This window comes from Ctenopharyngodon idella, chromosome 24 (assembly GCF_019924925.1).
Source record: "Ctenopharyngodon idella isolate HZGC_01 chromosome 24, HZGC01, whole genome shotgun sequence".
Lineage (NCBI taxonomy): Eukaryota > Metazoa > Chordata > Actinopteri > Cypriniformes > Xenocyprididae > Ctenopharyngodon > Ctenopharyngodon idella.
Genome location: NC_067243.1, coordinates 28,063,316 through 28,089,378, shown reverse-complemented (window position 1 = coordinate 28,089,378; position 26,063 = coordinate 28,063,316). Strand labels below are relative to the sequence as shown.

General features: G+C 39.9%; 6 protein-coding genes across 6 annotated transcripts in view; 2 read left to right on the top strand and 4 right to left on the bottom strand.

The window, feature by feature from the left end:
* Positions 1-188: 188 nt before the first annotated feature.
* On the top strand, positions 189-1,578 carry LOC127506832 (histone H3). The gene has a single exon (XM_051883665.1). The coding sequence runs from the start codon at positions 1,122-1,124 to the stop codon at positions 1,530-1,532; it is 411 nt and encodes a 136-aa protein (XP_051739625.1). The 5' UTR covers positions 189-1,121; the 3' UTR covers positions 1,533-1,578.
* A 3,320-nt stretch (positions 1,579-4,898) lies between these two features.
* LOC127506903 (histone H2B) lies at positions 4,899-6,564 on the top strand. The gene has a single exon (XM_051883747.1). It carries the CDS (start codon positions 5,678-5,680, stop codon positions 6,050-6,052), a length of 375 nt encoding a protein of 124 aa, XP_051739707.1. The 5' UTR covers positions 4,899-5,677; the 3' UTR covers positions 6,053-6,564.
* Positions 6,565-15,998: 9,434 nt separating this feature from the next.
* On the bottom strand, positions 15,999-16,419 carry LOC127506901 (histone H2B). The gene has a single exon (XM_051883744.1). It carries the CDS (start codon positions 16,417-16,419, stop codon positions 16,045-16,047), a length of 375 nt encoding a protein of 124 aa, XP_051739704.1. The 3' UTR covers positions 15,999-16,044.
* The window catches only part of LOC127506886 (histone H2B), a 95,011-nt gene continuing 84,946 nt past the window's right edge, over positions 15,999-26,063 (bottom strand). Inside the window, exon 2 of the mRNA XM_051883727.1 lies at positions 15,999-16,043. The gene's annotated coding sequence lies outside the window, so the exon portion shown is untranslated. The remainder of the gene's footprint in view (positions 16,044-26,063) is intronic.
* LOC127506864 (histone H2A) lies at positions 22,518-22,983 on the bottom strand. Its single transcript, XM_051883700.1, has one exon. It carries the CDS (start codon positions 22,953-22,955, stop codon positions 22,569-22,571), a length of 387 nt encoding a protein of 128 aa, XP_051739660.1. The 5' UTR covers positions 22,956-22,983; the 3' UTR covers positions 22,518-22,568.
* On the bottom strand, positions 23,660-25,798 carry LOC127506799 (histone H1-like). Its single transcript, XM_051883629.1, has one exon. The coding sequence runs from the start codon at positions 25,276-25,278 to the stop codon at positions 24,568-24,570; it is 711 nt and encodes a 236-aa protein (XP_051739589.1). The 5' UTR covers positions 25,279-25,798; the 3' UTR covers positions 23,660-24,567.

Sequence of the window (26,063 nt, the reverse complement as noted above, 5' to 3'; positions counted from 1 at the left end):
GCACTTTTCTTTAATTGTTCTGGAACAATTATGTATCATGCACCAAATAGACTAGTTACTAATACGAACTATTCTCTTTTAAAGTGGACATAACTACATACAAGCCAGGAAATACACTGGTATGTTTTTATTTATAAAGCCTTGTCAGGGTTATTACCTAAATATCTCCTAAAATTGCTGAAACTTAAAACTAACACATACAACTAGATCTGATCATATCTTTTTGATTTCATCTAAAAAGAAAACTACTTGTGGTAGTTCCGCTTCTGAATTTACTGCCCCAAATGATTGGAATGTGTTACAAGCTATTGTATGTCTGCGCATTTAAAACATATTGGCGAGTCCTTTTATCTGAAAATGTTTAAAATTGTGTGTGTGTAATATATATATAATATATATGTGTACACACACAATTGTACTGTATGTGTATTGCAATGTATGGTTGTTTTTCAGTAGATCTTCACTCTTTTGCCAGGCTGTTACTGAAAATAAGATCCTGCTCTTAATAACTTTCCTGGTTAAATAAAGGTTAAAAGAAAAATGAAAAATAATTTAACACCATAAACGCAGTTGGTTGATTAAAAAAAAAAAAAAAAAATCGGCAAATTACCCTGAAAACAGTTAAATATACGATTGCAAATACAATAGCAGCAACAAAGTGTTACAAATGCATGATAATCCCTTGTTTGTTTGATAGAGATGTTTTTTTTCTCTCTCTCTCTCTTTTTGGCTAGTGTGTTCTGTTTGGTTGTAGTGCTTTTATACAGATGAAGCGATTTTGTTTGAATCCGAGATATGTACAACCATTAGGAATAAGGTGAATATTTCAGAACAAATAAATACAGCATGTGAGTAAAAGGCCTTTGGGTGTGTGTTACACGGAACAAAGTATTAAACAGATCAAAGCACATTGAGCGGGAAACCCTCTGCTTGTTTGAAAAGAGGGAGCGCGCAGTCATTGGCTAGCAGTCATAAGCACACGTCACACATTAGCCAATCACAAGCCTCGGCACCCTCGCGACACTGTGAGCTCGTGGCCGCGCAATGCCTTAAAAACAGGCGTGTAACAGAAAATCGCATTTCCAGCTCAAGCAGGTTAGAGTAAGAAGAAGACTGCAGCAATGGCAAGAACCAAGCAGACCGCTCGTAAATCCACCGGTGGTAAAGCCCCGAGGAAGCAGCTCGCTACCAAAGCCGCCCGTAAGAGCGCTCCAGCCACCGGCGGCGTCAAGAAGCCCCATCGTTACAGGCCCGGGACCGTGGCTCTTAGAGAGATCCGCCGTTATCAGAAGTCCACCGAGCTGCTGATCCGCAAACTGCCCTTCCAGCGGCTGGTGAGAGAAATCGCTCAGGACTTCAAGACGGATCTGCGCTTCCAGAGCTCCGCTGTCATGGCCCTGCAGGAGGCCAGCGAGGCTTATTTGGTCGGTCTGTTTGAGGACACCAATCTGTGCGCCATCCATGCCAAGAGGGTCACCATCATGCCCAAGGACATTCAGCTGGCCCGCCGCATCCGCGGAGAGCGCGCCTAAACCCGCATCAGCCACATCAAACCCCAAAGGCTCTTTTAAGAGCCACCAAAATTACACTGAACGAGGGAGTTTCCAGTTTAACGCTTAATATGGGTCGAAAGTTGCATTAACACTACTTCAAAATCTACAATTACTATTTATTAATAAGAAAAATAAGACTTTTAAGCATAAAGTGTTCGTTGTATTTGTTTTAGTATGCCTTTGAGAAATCGAGAGTTGATTATATATTTAAATGAATGTTTGTACAAATGGTTTAAAAAAAAAAAAAAAGTGTAATTACAAAGTTTTTCACAATTTTTACAGTTTTTTTTATAGAAGCTAGGACACATTTCTCAATACTTAAGTCACTTTTGCAAAACTCTTCACACAGTGAGCACAACAGAAGTCTGGGCTAAACTGAGGATCAATTATCATTGCTTTGGCACAAAATGCATTCAATGACTACATCTCTCAAATTTCATGAATTTCTGATGTTAGTGTTTTTAGGTCAATGTTTTATGAGTGACAAAGTGTGTTTGCTCAGTGAAAACCTTTGCTAGTGTTCTGGAAGAATGAGTTGATTTGAAACATGTATGAAGTGTTTTGGTAGATTTAGTGCATTTTGAATGTGAAGTTAACCTCTGTGCCAAGATGAAAGTTGGTTAGGAGAACTGTGTGAAGAGTTTTGAAAAAGTGACCTAAGTATTGAGAAATGTGTCCTAGCGATTATAAAAAACTGTAAGACATTTCTTGAAACCTTCACCCATTTCCTCAGCATTAAACACATATCCAAATCTTTAAACTACATTCACAAAACCCCCTGACTCTTCTGGCAAAATCAGTCACCTCAAAATCATTTCACCTGTTCTCAAAATCAAACAATGCTTTCAGATCAATATATTAACAATACAGATCATTCCTTAGACACCACATAAACAGCATCCAGAGCAGCTGGTTTGATCACATCATTTTTGAGCCGTTGTTTGTAAACAATGATAACTGTGTTGTAGTTGTGTTTAATTTTGCCACTTGTGTTTACTGTTTTCTAACACAAGTGCATCACAGTGCGAGTGGATCAGAATGTGTTTAGAGTTTTGCAAAAAGAGTGCACGAGATGTGCAAACAGCGTCTGTCTTACAGAAAGACTGATTTTTTTTTTTTTTTTTTTTTTCTTCGATAAATGGGTCTAGGCTGGGCCATTGAGCATTTGGTTCAGGAGTTTAGTGTTTTAGCAATTGTGAAAAAAAAAAAAAAAACTCATTTTTATACAGTTTTTAACCAGTGACCTTCTACCCAGGTGTTTGACACTTCTTTTTACAGTTTTTTTTTCAACTGCTTATACACAAAAACCTTACTTGTCACACAATTTCTGAAACCTGACACTCAAACACCAGAGCCACACACCAGTTCTGCAAAACCATACACTAATCCTCGGCCTTCGACTCATTTTTCAATTTCATAAAACACTTTTTGCAAAACACAACACATTATTCTCTACATAACACACACAAATCTAACAGGAAGTATCTTGATTTTCTTTTTCAAACACAACCAATCAAAATGCCACACTAATTCATCAGTGCCTCACACGAACTCCTCACATGTGCAAACACTCATTGCAGCAAATCATGGCTTTAGAATAGGCCTATAAATAGGCCAAAGGTCAAGTTTTAGGTTTTGCCCAGCTTATCTGTTGTCTACTTGCTTCCATACTCATTCTTTCTAAACCTTATTGAGGTTTTTTTTTTTTTCTCCACATGGTGCTGGAAAGTGCATGATCGTCATCCCTTTGTCAACATAACACTTCTCCAGGCAATGGAGAAGGCATGTGGAGACACTGACGCTGCCTCCATCCAAGGTTGGATACGCAAGAGAGAACATATACCCAAACATCTCGCCCACCAAAACACACACACACACACACACACACACACACACACACACACACACACACACACACACACACACACACACACACACACACACACACACGTTGGGTTTCCATGTTTTATGGGGACATTCCATAGGCGTAATGGTTTTTTCCTGTACAAACTGTGTATTCTGTCCCCATACACTAACCCTACCACTAGACCTTCACATGACATTCTACTATTTTTCAGAAAACATCATTCTGTATGTTCTTTTTTCCTTTTCTTTTTTGGTCCAACTACACACGGTTGATGTATTTCTTTTCTTTCGTACTGTGCAATACTGTATTCACAACCACAAATGCTTACAGTAAAAAAAAAAAATAGTTTGGTTTCTGTCTTGCTTTCATGCTTACCATGAATTTTTCAACATCTCAATGCCAATTACTCTCAATCTTGTACAGAAATGTACATAGGAGCTCATGAAAGAAGAGCTTTAGGTTTTGAATATTAGTGTGTATATGATATATCCAAAAATATAATATTATGGCAAATGTGTTTGCAAAGTAAGACAAATGTTTGCTTTTGAGATAGATGTGTTTGTGATATTTTGAATGCAGTGCTTCATTTTGCAAGAGATGTGAGGCATTTTGCATTTTTGTGTGCAATTCTTGGATTTGTGTGTAAAGTTTTGAAAAAAAAAAGAGACAAAGTTTTGAAAATGTGTGTAAGCAGTTGAAAAAAACTGTATCTTCAAACAGTCTGCCAAAACATGTACAGTTGGCTACTTTACAACTCTTTTGAAATAGTTCAGTCTAGACTAACACATTTCATTGTCATTCAGTATCTCTGTATATGATATGATGATATTATAATATTCTCTTTGTAAATCTTATAAAATAAATCTTATAAAACTTGATTTTAATGTTTAACAAAGGACAGGCCTCGTTAGATCAGTGTTAGGGTTAAATCATATTGTTTTGTGCTCGAACCATATTGAGGAGAGGGGAGGGGCTTGTTGCGCCTTGTGACGCGGCGTTGGTTTCTCTCAGGTCCTGTAAGCAAATGTAAAAGGCCGCCTAGAAACGCTCATGCTCCATTCTTTATCATCATTTGATAGAGTTGTACTAAACATGTCTGGAAGAGGCAAAGGCGGTAAAGGGCTCGGAAAAGGAGGCGCTAAGCGTCACCGTAAAGTTTTGCGCGATAACATCCAGGGAATCACCAAACCCGCCATCCGTCGTCTCGCTCGCCGTGGCGGTGTCAAGCGTATCTCCGGTCTGATCTACGAGGAGACCCGCGGAGTGTTGAAGGTGTTTCTGGAGAACGTTATCCGCGATGCCGTTACTTACACCGAGCACGCCAAGAGAAAGACCGTGACCGCCATGGATGTTGTGTACGCGCTGAAGCGACAGGGACGCACCCTGTACGGCTTTGGAGGTTAAACTCTTAAAATCAGGAAAAACTACACAAATCCAACGGCTCTTTTAAGAGCCACCCACGCTGTCACATAAAGAGTCAATGAAAATTTTTTTTTTTTTTTTTTTTTTTTTTAAAGATCAAAAAATAAGCGTCACTAACGAGTTTATAAACAACGTACAGTGTGTATGGGAACTATCAGTACCTTTCCTTTCCGTTTTCATTAAACGACAAATGATTCCTATCTATAAGTGGAATACTAAGACCTTTTGTGTTACACGATGTTTAGCGATGTAATGAACTTTAAATATTGTATTTCACAAAATAATAAAAAAAGGCAATTTAGATCAGAAGGGACCAAAGTTAACATAAGTGAAAATAAAGCAAACATTAATGAAGATGATATTTAGTTCACCCAAATGGTTTTATATTTATTATCCCTGTGGTTAAATGGTTCAACAGTTTTGTGAATGAGGCTCCGATCAAAAACTGCTTTTAAAGGGTGTCTGACTGTTAATGGTCTTTTTCCTTCAAAACTCCCTCAAGGGTTTCAAACTTATAAGATGGTTCACAATAGTTGTCTAGAACCGCTTATTTTCTCAAACTAATAATAAAAGAGCGGGAAACGAAACAAAGGAAACAGTCATGGTGTAGTTCAAACATTGAGCGGTTGGCGGCGGCGCATGTGATTGGCCCTCATTCCGCTCGTGATGCTTTGAGTTGTCCAATGAAATACGAGTTCATGGGTTTGGCCTATTAAAAGAGGCAATCAGGTAGTTCCCGTATCTCTTTGAAAATTAGCATAGGGCAGTATAATAAATACCTCTGTATTGCTCCTGAGTTTACGTTGTTTCGTACAGATTGTGAACAAGCAGTATCATGCCGGAACCAGCGAAGTCCGCGCCTAAGAAGGGCTCCAAGAAGGCCGTCACGAAAACCGCCGGTAAGGGAGGAAAGAAGCGCAAGAGGTCCAGGAAGGAGAGTTACGCTATCTACGTCTACAAAGTCCTGAAGCAGGTTCATCCTGACACCGGTATCTCTTCCAAGGCGATGGGCATCATGAACTCTTTCGTCAACGACATCTTCGAGCGCATCGCCGGTGAGTCGTCTCGTCTTGCTCACTACAACAAGCGCTCCACCATCACTTCTAGAGAGATCCAGACCGCCGTGCGTCTGCTGCTGCCCGGAGAGCTGGCCAAACACGCCGTGTCCGAGGGCACCAAAGCAGTGACTAAATACACCAGCTCCAAGTGAGGTGTGATGTGACTTTAACCACCACAAAGGCTCTTTTAAGAGCCACCCATTTTCTCAGATAAAGAGCTTTCAGTGTTTCAAATGCAGCATGTCTTATGAGAAATTTCAGTAAAAGTGTTGGATTCCATAATTTCATTTTGGTGGTACTCAAGGACCGGTTTGAGGACTGCTGCAATAAGTAGGCTAACATACAAAAATACAATAATGTACATATGTTGATGTGTTTATTCTTGATGTGAGTTTCTAATGGTTTACCAATAGTTTAGTGACTTGAACAAAAACTTCTGAAGTAAGCTATATGCAGGATAAAAGTATTTGACAATCACAGACCGCAAATGACAGCTGGCCCAGATGACTTAAACAATGACTGAAATTTGGGCTAAATATGGCTCGCATGTACAGGTGCTGGTCATATAATTAGAATATCATCAAAAAGTTGATTTATTTCACTAATTCCATTAAAAAAGTGAAACTTGTATATCGTATTCATTCATTACACACAGACTGATATATTTCAAATGTTTATTTCTTTTAATTTTGATGATTATAACTGACAACTAAGGAAAATCCCAAATTCAGTATCTCAGAAAATTAGAATATTGTGAAAAGGTTCAATATTGAAGACACCTTGTCCAAAAGATGACCACTGACACCTTGCACAAGGAGGGCAAGACACAAAAGGCCATTGCAAAAGAGGCTGGCTGTTCACAGAGCTCTGTGTCCAAGCACATTAATAGAGAGGCGAAGGGAAGGAAAAGATGTGGTAGAAAAAAGTGTACAAGCAATAGGGATAACCGCACCCTGGAGAGGATTGTGAAACAAAACCCATTCAAAAATGTGGGGGAGATTCACAAAGAGTGGACTGCAGCTGGAGTCAGTGCTTCAAGAACCACTACGCACAGACGTATGCAAGACATGGGTTTCAGCTGTCGCATTCCTTGTGTCAAGCCACTCTTGAACAACAGACAGCGTCAGAAGCGTCTCGCCTGGGCTAAAGACAAAAAGGACTGGACTGCTGCTGAGTGGTCCAAAGTTATGTTCTCTGATCAAAGTAAATTTTGCATTTCCTTTGGAAATCAGGGTCCCAGAGTCTGGAGGAAGAGGGGAGAGGCACACAATCCACGTTGCTTGAGGTCCAGTGTAAAGTTTCCACAGTCAGTGATGGTTTGGGGTGCCATGTCATCTGCTGGTGTTGGTCCACTGTGTTTTCTGAGGTCCAAGGTCAATGCAGCCGTATACCAGGAAGTTTTAGAGCACTTCATGCTTCCTGCTGCTGACCAACTTTATGGAGATGCAGATTTCATTTTCCAACAGGACTTGGCACATACCCAAGTATTGAGTGCTGTACATGCTCATACTTTTCATGTTCATACTTTTCAGTTGGCCAAGATTTCTAAAAATCCTTTCTTTGTATTGGTCTTAAGTAATATTCTAATTTTCTGAGATACTGAATTTGGGATTTTCCTTAGTTGTCAGTTATAATCATCAAAATTAAAAGAAATAAACATTTGAAATATATCAGTCTGTGTGTAATGAATGAATACGATATACAAGTTTCACTTTTTGAATGGAATTAGTGAAATAAATCAACTTTTTGATGATATTCTAATCATATGACCAGCACCTGTACTTGCCTAGCTAAAGGGCAAAATCATATCATAAACTAAAGATACTGAAGAAAATATTCATGTAGCCTACATTGTATATTTGTATTTGTAGTCTATATACATGAAATGATACATTGTTAAATAAGTCAGGCTTTTTGCAGCAGAGAATTCAAATCAACACACTTTTATTTGATAAATAACTCTGATAAGTAGCCGGGTTGCCAAGTACCCAACCAGAATTTGCAATTTGAATATTTGTACAACTTGGTGTTAATGAGTGTTGATTATTAAATGTTTCATCAATCACTTTATTGTTAAATCGTCTTAATTTTCATTTTCCACCTAAATGAAAATTTCAGTTTTGTTGTTTCGGTAAAAAAATTAATTTAGGTGCATCACTAGTAGCATCACTAGCCTTGATATATCTGGACTAGATCAGCAGAGACACTCCAGAGACATTTCAAAACGCTGTTTCAGATTTGAGAATTACATTTGTTTGTGTAAAATAAAGAAAAGGGTGATTTCATTTTTTTCTGCTTTTAAACCACACTAAATCCAGTCAACATTTGAAACCACTAAAAATAGACTTATCATATTTATCATATCACACACACACACACACACACACACACACACACAAGACTATATAACTATATAACATCTAGGAATTCCCATTAAAATAAATGGGGAGTCATATAAACTATCACAATCTCTCCTGTCAATTGTGCCCTACATCTCCCATTATCCCTCCTGACTCCCACCTACACCTCCTCAATCACCTGCACCTACAACCCATCCAGCCTCTTATCAAGACAGCTTATAAATGCTTCTCAGTTCATTGTTTGGTATTGTTTATAAAGAGTGGACTACATACCAGGGGCCGTATTCACAAAACATTTTATCTTACCCCTTAGAGTTCTCCTAAATAGCAGTAAAAGTTCATAGCTAAGAGTTTTCTCTTAAAACCTATCCACAAAGCTGCTGATTATCAACTTTTACTAAGGAATAGAGAAAAGTCATTTATGCCGCATCAGAGCAGCATGAGCAGCATTAAAGGGATAGTTCACCCAAAAATGAAAATTACCCCATGATTTACTCACCCTCAAGCCATCCTAGGTCTATATGACATTCTTCTTTCAGACGAATACAATCGGAGTTATATTAAATAATGTCCAGGGTAATCCATGCTTTATAATGGGAGTGGATGGTGCCCCAAATTCTAAAGACAGAAAAAATGCACTCATCCATTATAAAAGAAGTCCACACGGCTCTGGAGGGTTAATAAAGGCCTTCTGAAGCGAAGCAATGCGTTTGTGTAAGAAAAATCCATATTTCAAACTTTATAAACTGTAATCTCTAACTTCCGCTAGCTGTCATATGCACATTCACGAGAGAGTGGCGTTCCAGCTTGTGACGTAAGACGCATGCGCAGTTTGAGCTCCGGTGAGAATATGCTAGTCTCGCGAGAACCAAGTTGTGTACAGCAAAGGAAATCCACGTGAAGAAGCGAATTATTTGAGCTATACTCTACATTTTATTAGTGTTAAAATGCTGATTTCTTGTGAATATTCGGGTTGCCTCAACAAAGCTAAAGTCTTGAGATTACGTGCGCCGACATCAAAGAGCATGCAGAGCGCTGTGCGTGACTGGCTGCCGCTTCAAATCTGGATTGTTTGTTTGTATGTTTTGCTGCACTGATCGGATTACTGCTTTATTTGGATTTCTATATCACCATCGGATACTGTGCTTTTCAGATTACTCCAATTCTAACTGTTGGTGCTTTGGACTTGATTGTTGACTGCAGTTTTTACTGCCTGCAAGTTTTGCCATCGGGCTGCTGCGAGCTCTCTACCCTGTTGTGTCTTCCACCACTTTCGGCTCATCAGATGGGTGAGTTACCGCTTTCTCTATCAGGTGCACAGTTTGTTTACTGCTTGCTATCTGGGTGTGTTGTCTCCCTCTTAGCCTGCTGTTTTTGGTGATGTGACTTACGGGGTTTGGCTGACGTGGTTTTCGCTAGTGATTGGCATTTACTCCGACTATATAAACATGCCTCAGCCAACAGTTTTTCAGTTTGTTTTGCTGCTGCAGCCTCCTCTATCTCCCGGAGTTCCTGGTCGGTATACTCCAGTTCAAACAAATACAAACAAAAACAAAGTCTTCTCTTGGCTTATATCGAAGTCCTCCGACATTTTTCTTAACAAATCCTAGTTTTGTACTTTTAATTTGTGACCGGTGTTTTGAGCTCACACTGCGCATGCGTCCTACATCTTAAGCTGGTACGCCACTCTCGTGAACACGCGTAGGACAGTTAGCGGAAGCTAGAGATTACAGTTTATAAAATTTGAAATATGGATATTTTTCTTACACAAATGCATCGCTTCGCTTCAGAAGGCCTTTATTAACCCCCGGAGCCATGTGGACTTCTTTTATAATGGATGAGTGCATTTTTCCTGTCTTTAGAATTTGGGGCACCATCCACTCCCATTATAAAGCATGGATTACCCTGGATAATATTTAATATAACTCAGATTATATTTGTCTGAAAGAAGAATGTCATATACATCTAGGATGGCGTGAGGGTGAGTAAATCATGGGGTAATTTTCATTTTTGGGTGAACTATCCCTTTAAACTAAGATAAGGGGTTTTTGACCTCGTTTCTAAGGATGATGTCAACATGATGTCAACTCATCTAGTTACCTTGACATTTTTCTGCATCCTTCTGCCAGGCCGAATCCTCACTCTCAGCTGGTTCCTATTCTCAGGATATGGGGGGAGTACTCTGGGTTTGGGCTAAATTCTGAGTTCAGAGCCTTACCTCAGACAGTACGCCAAATACGCTTATTTTACTCTTTTACTCTGTTCAATCATTTGACATCAGTGTCATTATTTTCTTTTTCTTTTTTTTTCAAAAATTTTTTTTTGTCACTATTGCCTTTTTATTATGATAGGACAGTGAGTAGACAGGAAGCGAAGTGGGAGAGAGAAAGGGGGGAAGGGATCGGGAAAGGTCCATGAGCCAGAACTGAACTCGGGTCACCCGAGCTGCCCCACAAGGCTGTTGGCGCAGACAATGGGACATTATTTTCAACTTAACCACAATGTTTTATTCTCCATTATTCAATACATTTTGCCTGTACATAAATGAACCTTTATGTCTTCGCAGATTAAAATCTATGAATCAAAAATATTTATCACATTCATGAAGACCACGCTCAGCACCCAAGTCTCTCTTACCTCAATGGTGTACAGTGTCTTTGGTCCAATTGCTGTGGCAGATTGCCGGCCACAGCCATTTTAGGATTGTTTGTGATTTGGTCTTAGTGATGTAGGAGTCCTCTTGACTACTCCTAAATTTTCACAGATTTAGGAGCTAGATTTAGTGCTAAAATGCTTTGTGAAATACTAGAGCAAAAATTTAGTAGTGCTAAATTTAGGACTGACACGCCCATTATTCACGAGTTCACACTTACAAATAATCAGATAGAGTAAAACAATGTGTATTTGGTGTGCTGTCCGAGGAGAGGGCTCTGAGTTTGGTATTGGCTCGAACCCAGAGTACTCCCCCTGTATCTTTGGTTAGGATAGTAACCAGGTGAGTGTGAGGAGACAGGGTGGTGGAGTGATGCTGACAAAACTGTCGAGGAACATTGGTGAGTCTGTTACATATTTATAGGCCTCCTCTTATGCTGACTGGGTAGATCATTTGAACATTGCTCCTCCTGAACTTTGTTAATAAAACATATTTTTTTAATAGTTTCTCCAAAACTGACAAGTTAGGAGCTACTTTTAGCCTTAAGGTGTTTTGTGAATATGAACCCAGATCTCCAGTGTTGTGTTTCTCCAGCATGTGTGTCTCCAACGGGTGTCTCTCCGCTTGTGTGTCTCAAGTGTGTGTGTCTCTCCAATGTGTGTCTCTCCAATGTGTGTCTTCAGCTTGTGTGTCTCTCTCCAGCGTGTGTGTGTCTCAAGTGTGTGTGTCTCCAGCACGTGTCTCTCCAGCTTGTGTGTCTCAAGTGTGTGTCTCCCCAGCGTGTGTGTCTCCAGTGTGTTTCCCCAGCTTGTGTGTCTCCAGCGGGTGTCTCCCCAGCTTGTGTGTCTCCAGCGTGTCTCAAGTGTGTCTCTCTCTCCAGTTTGTCTCCAGCATGTGTCTCTAGCATGTCTCTCTCCCCAGCTTGTGTGTCTCAAGTGTGTCTCCCCAGTGTGTTTCTCAAGTGTGTGTGTCTCTCCAATGTGTGTCTCTCCAGCTTGTGTGTATCAAGTGTGTCTCCAGCATGTGTCTCCCCAGCTTGTGTGTCTCCAGCGTGTGTGTCTCCAGCTTGTGTGTATCAAGTGTGTCTCCAGCATGTGTCTCCCCAGCTTGTGTGTCTCCAGCGTGTGTGTCTCCAGCTTGTGTGTGTCTCCAGTGTGTTTCCCCAGCTTGTGTGTCTCCAGCGGGTGTCTCCCCAGCTTGTGTGTATCCAGTGTGTGTGTGTTTCCAGCATGTGTCTCTTCCAGCGTGTGTGTCTCCATTGTATGGCGTTAAATGATGGACAAAACAGGGCACGTGCATAAATACAACACGCAAGTGAATAACAACAGTGTGAGCACCGAGACAAAGCTCGCACGTAAAATATAAACCTGCAGAACTCGCAAATCCCAAACTCGAGCACAAAACAAATGATTGTGCACATAAATTACACGAGTCGTGAGCAGAAATAACAAAGCCGCGAGACGAGTCCTGATAGGTCCCACACGCGCGCAGATCTGAACACACGCGTGAGTTCCTTTCTGCACACGCACAGGGATCTGATCTAAACACACACGCAGCTGAAATCTTCACATACAATAGTCAGTTTTGACACTCAGGGAGGGGGCATAAAAAAAAAAAAAAAACTTCCTGTTAACAAATGCTATTGGCTGCTGGCCAAATCCTGTATTGATTGGCTGCATCTCTTCGAGTCTCTTGTGATGGCTGTTGTTGGACAAGGACAGACAGATTGCGGGAAGATTGGGAATCGACAAAATGGCAGACAGTAAAGAGGTACGGTTTCTTTCTAAATTCCTACTTAATTTCTTGTAGCTGTAAGATATATTTATATATATATATTATATATATATATATATATATATATATATATATGTGTGTGTGTGTGTGTGTGTGCTTTCTGTCTTTGATAATAACTGTAAATAGGTTGAAATACGCTGCAAGGCATTTAGTGTACCTGCTAAGAGATACACTGAACGCAGGTCCATCTAACGCTAATGTTGAAAGGAACTTTAGTGTTTCACAAAATGGTTAGCATATAGATAGCTAGATGTCAGATAGTTAAACAGCTTGTTACTGTGGTAAGGGCCATCCACTACTCAGCCTCTACATGTTTTCATTATGTAGATGAAATGCAGGCTCAGAGAGGAAGCCAGTCAAGGCCCTAGGACCCCTGGGGCTGGGAAAGCACAGCAGGGGCAGCAGAATATGGCCAGGTTTGGAAATTAAGTGTACATTAAAATTTTTATTATTACTCTCCGAAATGTTTGATTCTGATTTGTCAGTCGCAACATTATATAACCGATAATGACCGTGGTCAGTAGCAAGGCTTTATAATGACCGCTCATCCGGCCCTTCTCCCCTATCTCTTATCACACCTCGGATGAATGCGCTCTAGTTTTACTCAAACTAGTGTCATCTAGCCTCTCAGTTAGTGACTGTAATTAAAATGTTTGTTTTTGTTTTTCTAAAGTAACAACTTTAGAACTGTTTTTCTTCGCGGAAGCTTTACGTTTAATTAGCTAATAAAATATTAACTCCGATATGATAAATATGATAAGTCTATTTTTAGTGGTTTCAAATGTTGACTGGATTTAGTGTGGTTTAAAAGCAGAAAAAAATGAAATCACCCTTTTCTTTATTTTACACAAACAAATGTGATTCTCAAATCTGAAACAGCGTTTTGAAATGTCTCTGCTGATCTAGTCCAGATATATCAAGGCTAGTGAAGCTACTAGTGATGCACCTAAATTAATTTTTTTACCGAAACAACAAAACTGAAATTTTCATTTAGGTGGAAAATGAAAATAAAGACGATTTAACAATAAAGTGATTGATGAAACATTTAATAATCAACACTCATTAACACCAAGTTGTACAAATATTTAAATTGCAAATTCTGGTTGGGTACTTGGCAACCCAGCTACTTATCAGAGTTGTTTATCAAATAAAAGTGTGTTGATTTGAATTCTCTGCTGCAAAAAGCCTGACTTATTCAACAATGTATCATTTCATGTATATAGACTACAAATACAAATATACAAAGTAGGCTACATGAATATTTTCTTCAGTATCTTTAGTTTATGATATGATTTTGCCCTTTAGCTAGGCAAGTACAGGTGCTGGTCATATAATTAGAATATCATCAAAAAGTTGATTTATTTCACTAATTCCATTCAAAAAGTGAATGGAATTAAACTTGTATATTATATTCATTCATTACACACAGACTGATATATTTCAAATGTTTATTTCTTTTAATTTTGATGATTATAACTGACAACTAAGGAAAATCCCAAATTCAGTATCTCAGAAAATTAGAATATTGTGAAAAGGTTCAATATTGAAGACACCTGGTGCCACACTCTAATCAGCTAATTAACTCAAAACACCTGCAAAGGCCTTTAAATGGTCTCTCAGTCTAGTTCTGTAGGCTACACAATCATGGCGGAGACTGCTGACTTGACAGTTGTCCAAAAGACGACCACTGACACCTTGCACAAGGAGGGCAAGACACAAAAGGTCATTGCAAAAGAGGCTGGCTGTTCACAGAGCTCTGTGTCCAAGCACATTAATAGAGAGGCGAAGGGAAGGAAAAGATGTGGTAGAAAAAAAGTGTACAAGCAATAGGGATAACCGCACCCTGGAGAGGATTGTGAAACAAAACCCATTCAAAAATGTGGGGGAGATTCACAAAGAGTGGACTGCAGCTGGAGTCAGTGCTTCAAGAACCACTACGCACAGACGTATGCAAGACATGGGTTTCAGCTGTCGCATTCCTTGTGTCAAGCCACTCTTGAACAACAGACAGCGTCAGAAGCGTCTCGCCTGGGCCAAAGACAAAAAGGACTGGACTGCTGCTGAGTGGTCCAAAGTTATGTTCTCTGATGAAAGTAAATTTTGCATTTCCTTTGGAAATCAGGGTCCCAGAGTCTGGAGGAAGAGAGGAGAGGCACACAATCCACGTTGCTTGAGGTCCAGTGTAAAGTTTCCACAGTCAGTGATGGTTTGGGGTGCCATGTCATCTGCTGGTGTTGGTCCACTGTGTTTTCTGAGGTCCAAGGTCAATGCAGCCGTATACCAGGAAGTTTTAGAGCACTTCATGCTTCCTGCTGCTGACCAACTTTATGGAGATGCAGATTTCATTTTCCAACAGGACTTGGCACCTGCACACAGTGCCAAAGCTACCAGTACCTGGTTTAAGGACCATGGTATCCCTGTTCTTAATTGGCCAGCAAACTCGCCTGACCTTAACCCCATAGAAAATCTATGGGGTATTGTGAAGAAGAAGATGCGATATGCCAGACCAAACAGTGCAGAAGATCTGAAGGCCACTATCAGAGCAACCTGGGCTCTTATAACACCTGAGCAGTGCCACAGACTGATCGACTCCATGCCACGCCGCATTGCTGCAGTAATTCAGGCAAAAGGAGCCCCAACTAAGTATTGAGTGCTGTACATGCTCATACTTTTCATGTTCATACTTTTCAGTTGGCCAAGATTTCTAAAAATCCTTTCTTTGTATTGGTCTTAAGTAATATTCTAATTTTCTGAGATACTGAATTTGGGATTTTCCTTAGTTGTCAGTTATAATCATCAAAATTAAAAGAAATAAACATTTGAAATATATCAGTCTGTGTGTAATGAATGAATATAATATACAAGTTTCACTTTTTGAATTGAATTAGTGAAATAAATCAACTTTTTGATGATATTCTAATTATATGACCAGCACCTGTACATGCAAGCCATATTTAGCCCAAATTTCAGTCATTGTTTAAGTCATCTGGGCCAGCTGTCATTTGCGATCTGTGATTGTCAAATACTTTTATCCTGCATATAGCTTACTTCAGAAGTTTTTGTTCAAGTCACTAAACTATTGGTAAACCATTAGAAACTCACATCAAGAATAAACACATCAACATATGTACATTATTGTATTTTTGTATGTTAGCCTACTTATTGCAGCAGTCCTCAAACCGGTCCTTGAGTACCACCAAAATGAAATTATGGAATCCAACACTTTTACTGAAATTTGTCATAAGACATGCTGCATTTGAAACACTGAAAGCTCTTTATCTGAGAAAATGGGTGGCTCTTAAAAGAGCCTTTGTGGTGGTTAAAGTCACATCACACCTCACTTGGAGCTGGTGTATTTGGTCACTGCTTTGGTACCCTCGGACACGGCGTGTTTGGCCAGCTCTCCGGGCAGCAGCAGACGCACGGCGGTCTGGATCTCTCTAGAAGTGATGGTGGAGCGCTTGTTGTAGTGAGCAAGACGAGACGACTCACCGGCGATGCGCTCGAAGATGTCGTTGACGAAAGAGTTCATGATACCCATCGCCTTGGAAGAGATACCGGTGTCAGGATGAACCTGCTTCAGGACTTTGTAGACGTAGATAGCGTAACTCTCCTTCCTGGACCTCTTGCGCTTCTTTCCTCCCTTACCGGCGGTCTTCGTGACAGCCTTCTTGGAGCCCTTCTTAGGCGCGGATTTCGCTGGTTCCGGCATGATACTGCTCGTTCACAAAACAACGTAAACTCAGAAACAACACAGAGGTATTTATTCACTGCCCTATGCTAATTTTCAAAGAGATACGGGAACTATCTGATTGCCTCTTTTAATAGGCCAAACCCATAAACTCGTATTTCATTGGACAACTCAAAGCATCACGAGCGGAATGAGGGCCAATCACATGCGCCGTCGCCAACCGCTCAATGTTTGAACTACACCATGACTGTTTCCTTTGTTTCGTTTCCCGCTCTTTTATTATTAGTTTGAGAAAATAAGCGGTTCTAGACAACTATTGTGAACCATCTTATAAGTTTGAAACCCTTGAGGGAGTTTTGAAGGAAAAAGACCATTAACAGTCAGACACCCTTTAAAAGCAGTTTTTGATCGGAGCCTCATTCACAAAACTGTTGAACCATTTAACCACAGGGATAATAAATATAAACCCATTTGGGTGAACTAAATATCATCTTCGTTAATGTTTGCTTTATTTTCACTTATGTTAACTTTGGTCTCCTCTGAGCTAACTTGCCTTTTTTTATTATTTTGTGAAATACAATATTTAAAGTTCATTACATCGCTAAACATCGTGTAACACAAAAGGTATCATTTGTCGTTTAAATAAAACGGAAAGGAAAGGTACGGATAGTTCCTATACACACTGTACGCTGTTTATAAACTCGTTAGTGACGCTTATTTTTATTCTTAAAAATTTAATTTTCATTGACTCTTTATGTGACAGAGTGGGTGGCTCTTAAAAGAGCCGTTGGATTTGTGTAGTTTTTCCTGATTTTAAGAGTTTAACCTCCAAAGCCGTACAGGGTGCGTCCCTGTCGCTTCAGCGCGTACACAACATCCATGGCGGTCACGGTCTTTCTCTTGGCGTGCTCGGTGTAGGTGACGGCATCGCGGATCACATTCTCCAAAAACACCTTCAACACTCCGCGGGTCTCCTCGTAGATCAGACCGGAGATACGCTTGACACCGCCACGGCGAGCGAGACGACGGATGGCGGGTTTGGTGATTCCCTGGATGTTATCGCGCAAAACTTTACGGTGACGCTTAGCGCCTCCTTTTCCGAGCCCTTTACCGCCTTTGCCTCTTCCAGACATGTTTAGTACAACTCTATCAAATGATGATAAAGAATGGAGCATGAGCGTTTCTAGGCGGCCTTTTACATTTGCTTACAGGACCTGAGAGAAACCAACGCCGCGTCACAAGGCGCAACAAGCCCCTCCCCTCTCCTCAATATGGTTCGAGCACAAAACAATATGATTTAACCCTAACACTGATCTAACGAGGCCTGTCCTTTGTTAAACATTAAAATCAAGTTTTATAAGATTTATTTTATAAGATTTACAAAGAGAATATTATAATATCATCATATCATATACAGAGATACTGAATGACAATGAAATGTGTTAGTCTAGACTGAACTATTTCAAAAGAGTTGTAAAGTAGCCAACTGTACATGTTTCGGCAGACTGTTTGAAGATACAGTTTTGTTCAACTGCTTACACACATTTTCAAAACTTTGTCTCTTTTTTTTTCAAAACTTTACACACAAATCCAAGAATTGCACACAAAAATGCAAAATGCCTCACATCTCTTGCAAAATGAAGCACTGCATTCAAAATATCACAAACACCTCTCAAAAGCAAACATTTATCTTACTTTGCAAACACATTTACCATAATATTATATTTTTGGATATATCATATACACACTAATATTCAAAACCTAAAGCTCTTCTTTCATGAGCTCCTATGTACATTTCTGTACAAGATTGAGAGTAATTGGCATTGAGATGAAAAATTCATGGTAAGCATGAAAGCAAGACTGAAACCAAACTATTTTTTTTTTTTTACTGTAAGCATTTGTGGTTGTGAATACAGTATTGCACAGTACGAAAGAAAAGAAATACATCAACCATGTGTAGTTGGACCAAAAAAGAAAAGGAAAAAAAAAACTAGCATCATTTGAAAAAGGTGAATATTCCAAAGGAATGGTGTGTATGTGTGTCCTGGTAGGGGACCAAATGTTTTTTGACTTTGTAGGGACATTTTTTACAGCAAGTCCCCATGAGGAAACAAGCAATACGTAAATCATACAGAATGATGTTTTCTGAAAAATAGTAGAATGTCATGTGAAGGTCTAGTGGTAGGGTTAGTGTATGGGGACAGAATACACAGTTTGTACAGGAAAAAACCATTACGCCTGTGGAATGTCCCCATAAAACATGGAAACCCAACGTGTGTGTGTGTGTGTGTGTGTGTTTTGGTGGGCGAGATGTTTGGGTATATGTTCTCTCTTGCGTATCCAACCTTGGATGGAGGCAGCGTCAGTGTCTCCACATGCCTTCTCCATTGCCTGGAGAAGTGTTATGTTGACAAAGGGATGACGATCATGCACTTTCCAGCACCATGTGGAGAAAAAAAAAAAAAACCTCAATAAGGTTTAGAAAGAATGAGTATGGAAGCAAGTAGACAACAGATAAGCTGGGCAAAACCTAAAACTTGACCTTTGGCCTATTTATAGGCCTATTCTAAAGCCATGATTTGCTGCAATGAGTGTTTGCACATGTGAGGAGTTCGTGTGAGGCACTGATGAATTAGTGTGGCATTTTGATTGGTTGTGTTTGAAAAAGAAAATCAAGATACTTCCTGTTAGATTTGTGTGTGTTATGTAGAGAATAATGTGTTGTGTTTTGCAAAAAGTGTTTTATGAAATTGAAAAATGAGTCGAAGGCCGAGGATTAGTGTATGGTTTTGCAGAACTGGTGTGTGGCTCTGGTGTTTGAGTGTCAGGTTTCAGAAATTGTGTGACAAGTAAGGTTTTTGTGTATAAGCAGTTGAAAAAAAAACTGTAAAAAGAAGTGTCAAACACCTGGGTAGAAGGTCACTGGTTAAAAACTGTATAAAAATGAGTTTTTTTTTTTTTTTTCACAATTGCTAAAACACTAACCTGAACCTGAACCAAATGCTCAATGGCCCAGCCTAGACCCATTTATCGAAGAAAAAAAAAAAAAAAAAAAATCAGTCTTTCTGTAAGACAGACGCTGTTTGCACATCTCGTGCACTCTTTTTGCAAAACTCTAAACACATTCTGACCCACTCGCACTGTGATGCACTTGTGTTAGAAAACAGTAAACACAAGTGGCAAAATTAAACACAACTACAACACAGTTATCATTGTTTACAAACAACGGCTCAAAAATGATGTGATCAAACCAGCTGCTCTGGATGCTGTTTATGTGGTGTCTAAGGAATGATCTGTAGTGTTAATATATTGATCTGAAAGCATTGTTTGATTTTGAGAACAGGTGAAATGATTTTGAGGCGACTGATTTTGCCAGAAGAGTCAGGGGGTTTTGTAAATGTAATTTAAAGATTTGGATATGTGTTTAATGCTGAGGAAATGGGTGAAGGTTTCAAGAAATGTCTTACAGTTTTTTACAATCGCTAGGACACATTTCTCAATACTTAGGTCACTTTTTCAAAACTCTTCACACAGTTCTCCTAACCAACTTTCATCTTGGCACAGAGGTTAACTTCACATTCAAAATGCACTAAATCTACCAAAACACTTCATACATGTTTCAAATCAACTCATTCTTCCAGAACACTAGCAAAGGTTTTCACTGAGCAAACACACTTTGTCACTCATAAAACATCGACCTAAAAACACTAACATCAGTTAGCATTATACAATGTTTTCTTTTAAAATTTTTTTACAAAACAAGAATGACACTCTCTACTGCTTATTCACTGCAGTTTATATTACATGATCCATGTTTACATTACAGAACAAAATTATTCCTAAGTTTCCCCTTTTGAATTGATGGTAATGAAATTGAAAGACTAATGCTTGTGTAGGTGTTCAGTTTCATCTAATTGTTTTGATAGTATTTGATTTGTTTAGATTCAGAATATATTTCATAACTATATTACTGTAGAAATGTAGCAAATTTCTGTCTTATTCAGTTTTGTATTATGTTATTGTTTTGAACTTAAGTTTAACAGTTTTGAAAACAGTATGTAAGCATTAGCAAATTGGCCTGTACGTACAAAGAGTTTTAGCAGTTGTTCTGAAAAAAGAATTCATGAAATTTGAGAGATGTAGTCATTGAATGCATTTTGTGCCAAAGCAATGATAATTGATCCTCAGTTTAGCCCACAGACTTCTGTTGTGCTCACTGTGTGAAGAGTTTTGCAAAAGTGACCTAAATATTGAGAAATGTGTCCTAGCGTCTGTAAAAATTGTGAAAAACTTTGTGTAATTATACTTTTTTTTTTTTTTTTTTTTACTATTTGTACAAACATTATTCATTTAAATATATAATCAACTCGATTTCTGAAAGGCATACTAAAACAAATACAATGAACATTTTACGCTTCAAAATCTTAATTTTTCTTATTAATAAATAGTAATTGTAGATTTTGAGGTAGTGTTAATGCAACTTTCGACCCATATTAAGCGTTAAACTGGAAACTCCCTCGTTCAGTGTAATTTTGGTGGCTCTTAAAAGAGCCTTTGGGGTTTGATGTGACTAATGCGGGTTTAGGCGCGCTCTCCGCGGATGCGGCGGGCCAGCTGAATGTCCTTTGGCATGATGGTGACCCTCTTGGCGTGGATGGCGCACAGATTGGTGTCCTCAAACAGACCAACCAAATAAGCCTCGCTGGCCTCCTGCAGGGCCATGACAGCGGAGCTCTGGAAGCGCAGATCCGTCTTGAAGTCCTGAGCGATTTCTCTCACCAGCCGCTGGAAGGGCAGTTTGCGGATCAGCAGCTCGGTAGACTTCTGATAACGGCGGATCTCTCTGAGAGCCACGGTCCCGGGCCTGTAGCGATGGGGCTTTTTGACGCCGCCGGTGGCTGGAGCGCTCTTACGGGCGGCTTTGGTAGCGAGCTGCTTCCTCGGGGCTTTACCACCGGTGGATTTACGAGCGGTCTGCTTGGTTCTTGCCATTGCTGCAGTCTTCTTCTTACTCTAACCTGCTTGAGCTGGAAATGCGATTTTCTGTTACACGCCTGTTTTTAAGGCATTGCGCGGCCACGAGCTCACAGTGTCGCGAGGGTGCCGAGGCTTGTGATTGGCTAATGTGTGACGTGTGCTTATGACTGCTAGCCAATGACTGCGCGCTCCCTCTTTTCAAACAAGCAGAGGGTTTCCCGCTCAATGTGCTTTGATCTGTTTAATACTTTGTTCCGTGTAACACACACCCAAAGGCCTTTTACTCACATGCTGTATTTATTTGTTCTGAAATATTCACCTTATTCCTAATGGTTGTACATATCTCGGATTCAAACAAAATCGCTTCATCTGTATAAAAGCACTACAACCAAACAGAACACACTAGCCAAAAAGAGAGAGAGAGAGAAAAAAAAAACATCTCTATCAAACAAACAAGGGATTATCATGCATTTGTAACACTTTGTTGCTGCTATTGTATTTGCAATCGTATATTTGACTGTTTTGATGGGTAATTTGCCGATTTTTTTTTTTAAATCAACCAACTGCGTTTATGGTGTTAAATTATTTTTCATTTTTCTTTTAACCTTTATTTAACCAGGAAAGTTATTAAGAACAGGTTCTTATTTTCAGTAACAGCCTGGCAAAAGAATAAAGATCTCCTGAAAAACAACCATACATTACAACACATATACAGTACAATTGTGTGTGTACATATATATACATACATACATACACACACAATTTTAAACATTTTCAGATAAAAGGACTCGCCAATATGTTTTAAATGCGCAGACATACAATAGCTTGTAACACATTCCAATCATTTGGGGCAGTAAATTCAAAAACTACCATAAGTAGTTTTCTTTTTAGATAAAATCAAAGAGATATAATCAGATCTAGTTGTATGTATTAGTTTTAAGTTTCAGCAATTTTAGAAGATATTGAGGTAATAACCCTGATAAGGCTTTATAAATAGAAGTATACCAGTGTATTTCCTGTCTTGTATGTAGTTATGTCCACTTTAAAAGAGAATAGTTTGTATTAGTAGCTAGTCTATTTGGTGCATGATACATAATTGTTCCAGAACAATTAAAGAAAAGTGCACTATATCAGAAAAAGTGGGTGGCTCTTAAAAGAGCCTTTGGGTTTCAATAAGACAGATTTGAGTCCGTTTATTTGGATTTGGCGGGTTTCTCGGTCTTCTTGGGCAGCAGCACAGCCTGGATGTTGGGCAGCACGCCGCCCTGAGCGATGGTCACTCCGCCCAGAAGTTTGTTCAACTCTTCGTCGTTGCGCACCGCAAGCTGCAGATGACGGGGAATGATGCGGGTTTTCTTGTTGTCCCGAGCGGCATTTCCAGCCAACTCCAGGATCTCAGCGGTAAGATACTCGAGCACAGCCGCCAGATAAACAGGAGCACCAGCACCGACGCGCTCGGCGTAGTTGCCTTTGCGGAGAAGCCTGTGAACACGGCCGACGGGGAACTGCAGTCCAGCCCTGGATGAGCGAGTCTTGGCTTTCGCTCTTGCTTTGCCTCCGGTTTTTCCTCTGCCGCTCATTTTTACTTTAAGTAACTGTTCTTTCAAAACAACGCTAAGAGAATGAAGTAGTGAGTTTTCGAGGTACTGCCTTTAAGCGAACGTTCTAGTCGCCCATTGGTTGACAGTCTGTTAAGATTTCAAGCCAATTACTGAACTTCCCTCCAACACACACCTCCAAACCCCACCCCCTTTTAGTGACCGGGTTATGCAGTATAGACTTTAGACAAAGGAAGAAAGAAAGAAAGAAAGAAAGAAAGAGTTTATTTCCTTTGTTGTCCACAAGTGGAAATTTGTCTTTGGCTTCACTATACACCATACACGAGGACAGCAACACAACAATATATATATAAAAAAGAAACAAAACAATTAAAAAATGACATTCCCATGTGTACATATATAATATATCCATCCATGTCCACACCTACTCATATTCATGTCTCAACATTTAAAATTCTAACTGTATGTTGGCACAAACGACATCTAGTACACAGTTTTACTCTTCCGAGGTTTTCTCCTTGATGGTAACGACTGAGATTGAGAATGTAAGGGATGAGAAAACTCCTCTGACAACAACCAATGCTCCCAATAACTGAGTGGCATTAGATATTCTATGTACCGGAATAATATTTGATAATTTCCATGAACTAGGAACCTCCTTATTATTTAACAGGAGCGGAGTAAAAACACCAGTAAACCTCAATAAAAACACCAGTAAACCTCAATAAAGTAAGGTTAATTATTTATTAAGGTTATTGAGATAAATATTAATAACCTCTGTCATAGTTTATAGCATTTCTAAATACACAGTCAGCATGTGTAAAACATTGTCAGTAAAACTAAAGTGGTGAAACAATATTTTAACATAAGTTTTACAAATAATTTACTTTGCCAAGATATAGGCCCGGTTTCACAGAAAGGGCTTAGACTAAGCCAGGATTTGGCCTTGGTTCTATTAGGACATTTAAGTAGCTTTTATAAATGTACCTTAGAAAAAAAAAAAAAAAAAAAAAACATCACTTGTGTGCATCTCAAGACAAAACAATGGCGCTGACGTACTTTAAGATATGTCAGTGCAAATTACTTTCAGTTAACAGCTCAAACATGCATTTTAGTCTAGGACTAGCTTAAGCCTTGTCTGTGAATCCGGGGGTCAAACCGGTTGCAACAGTGCCAGTCGCCCATTGGTTTACAGCCTGTTAAGACTTTCATCTAATCACTTAACTTCCCTCCAAAACTTTTTTTTTTTTTTTTTTTTCACCTCGAAGGGTAAACGAGGCCCGCCATTATTATTTAAAATAAATAAATATATAAATTAAACAGTTTTGTACCAAGCATTAATACTAAATTTCCGGGCTTGTCCGCTTGCAGGTGTATACTGAATTTCAACTTTTAAAACCAGTAAGTACATAAGGCAATTAAATGTCAAGCATTGTAGAATGTTCCTTTGCTTTTTTGTGATTTAAATACTGCGCCCAGAACACGCATGTTAACAGATTTTAAGCTTTTACAAAAATGTACTTCCATTAGCTATTGAAATTGCAGGTCAAATCAGTAACATCGGAGTTTTGCTCTTTATTCAGAGTTATTAGGTGGCTCTTAAAAGAGCCGTTGAGGAAAAACAGTGAAGAATTTATTTCTTTTTGGGCGCTGCCTTTTTAGGCTTGGCGGCTTTAGGCTTTGCCGCCTTAGGTTTAGCCGCCTTGGTCTTTTTGGGGCTCTTGGCTGCTTTCTTAGCGGCTGCTGGCTTCTTTGCCTTCTTGGGGCTTTTCGTCGCCTTCTTAGCGGCTGTTGCGGCGGGTTTCTTGGCCTTCTTGGGCGATTTCTTTGCGGCGGGCTTCTTTGCCGCTGCGGTCTTGGGCTTCTTGGCAGCAGCGGGTTTCTTGGCCGCGGGCTTCTTCGCTTTAGGAGCCGCTTTCTTGGCTGGCTTCTTCTTGGTCTCGGCTTGCTGCTTGTTGAGCTTGAATGAGCCCGAGGCGCCGGTCCCTTTGACCTGCACCAGGGCGCCTTTAGTCACCAGGCTCTTGATGGCGATCTTGACGCGAGAGTTGTTCTTCTCCACGTCGTAACCGCTGGCGGCGAGAGCTTTCTTCAGGGCGGCGAGGGACACGCCGCTCCTCTCCTTGGATGCGGACACGGCTTTGACGATGAGCTCACCGACTCCTGGACCTGCTTTCTTGGCTTTCGCAGCTGACTTCTTCTTGGGCGCTTTGGCCGGGGCTGCAGCAGCCGGTGCTGGAGCGGTTTCTGCCATCTCTCTCGAATCGGATCTGTGCTGTATCAAACGCTGTCTGGCTTGAACAATGATAGCGTCCGAGCGGCGCTGCGCTCTTAAATAACACATGAGAACCTTATAGACTCAACCCGCTCTGCTCGGTGTCTCTGCGCCTCCACGAGCTCCTCTCGCTTGTGTTTTCTTCTCTTACATTTGGGACAAAACTGAAGCGGTAAAATAGTTTGTCACAGTCAAAACAAAGTGAGCACCGAGCAGAGGCTCTGAGCTTTCACTGGAGACTAAAATACGCGAAGAGGAAATGTTTCTTTTGCCTCCGTCAGACCAAATCCAAGGCGAGCATCAGCCACGGGGAAAAGCCGCGTGTAAATTTGATGGATAGTTTTAATGGAAAAGTTGATAAAAGCCTGAACGCGTCCGCTGTGTGTTCAGAAAACAGCCTGAAGGTGACTTTAATGAATTCAGCATTAGTGAGGGGCGTGAGGAGGCTTTCATACAGCTGTTGTTTTGGGCAGCTTGAAACACACGAACACCATCCGGAGGATCCGAGTCTGTGACTCTCCTGTCTGGCCCTCATCTTCTGCCAGCAGATGATCTGTCCATATAATAATAATAATAATTATATACGTTTCATCACTCAAGTATTAATATTTTAACTTGTTAAATACGTTTTCATAAGCTGATGTACACCATGAAAATGTAAATCGTCATCTTTGTTTCTCTTTATTAAACATCTACTTTAAATACAACTTATTATCACGGTTTCTTTTTTCTCTTCTTGTTCTAGCTTGTACTTTTCTGGACAATGTTTGAAACTTTGTATTGCAACGCTAGCATTTCTTATGTCATTGCCTCCTTAAGATTGATGTTTTGTGCCTCGCACGTAAAACCAAACA

Excerpts from the sequence above, each read along its gene's own strand:
- LOC127506903 (XM_051883747.1), top strand. The coding sequence starts at position 5,678 with ATGCCGGAACCAGCGAAGTCCGCGCCTAAGAAGGGCTCCAAGAAGGCC.
- LOC127506832 (XM_051883665.1), top strand. The coding sequence starts at position 1,122 with ATGGCAAGAACCAAGCAGACCGCTCGTAAATCCACCGGTGGTAAAGCC.
- LOC127506901 (XM_051883744.1), bottom strand. The coding sequence starts at position 16,419 with ATGCCGGAACCAGCGAAATCCGCGCCTAAGAAGGGCTCCAAGAAGGCT.
- LOC127506799 (XM_051883629.1), bottom strand. The coding sequence starts at position 25,278 with ATGTGTTATTTAAGAGCGCAGCGCCGCTCGGACGCTATCATTGTTCAA.
- LOC127506864 (XM_051883700.1), bottom strand. The coding sequence starts at position 22,955 with ATGAGCGGCAGAGGAAAAACCGGAGGCAAAGCAAGAGCGAAAGCCAAG.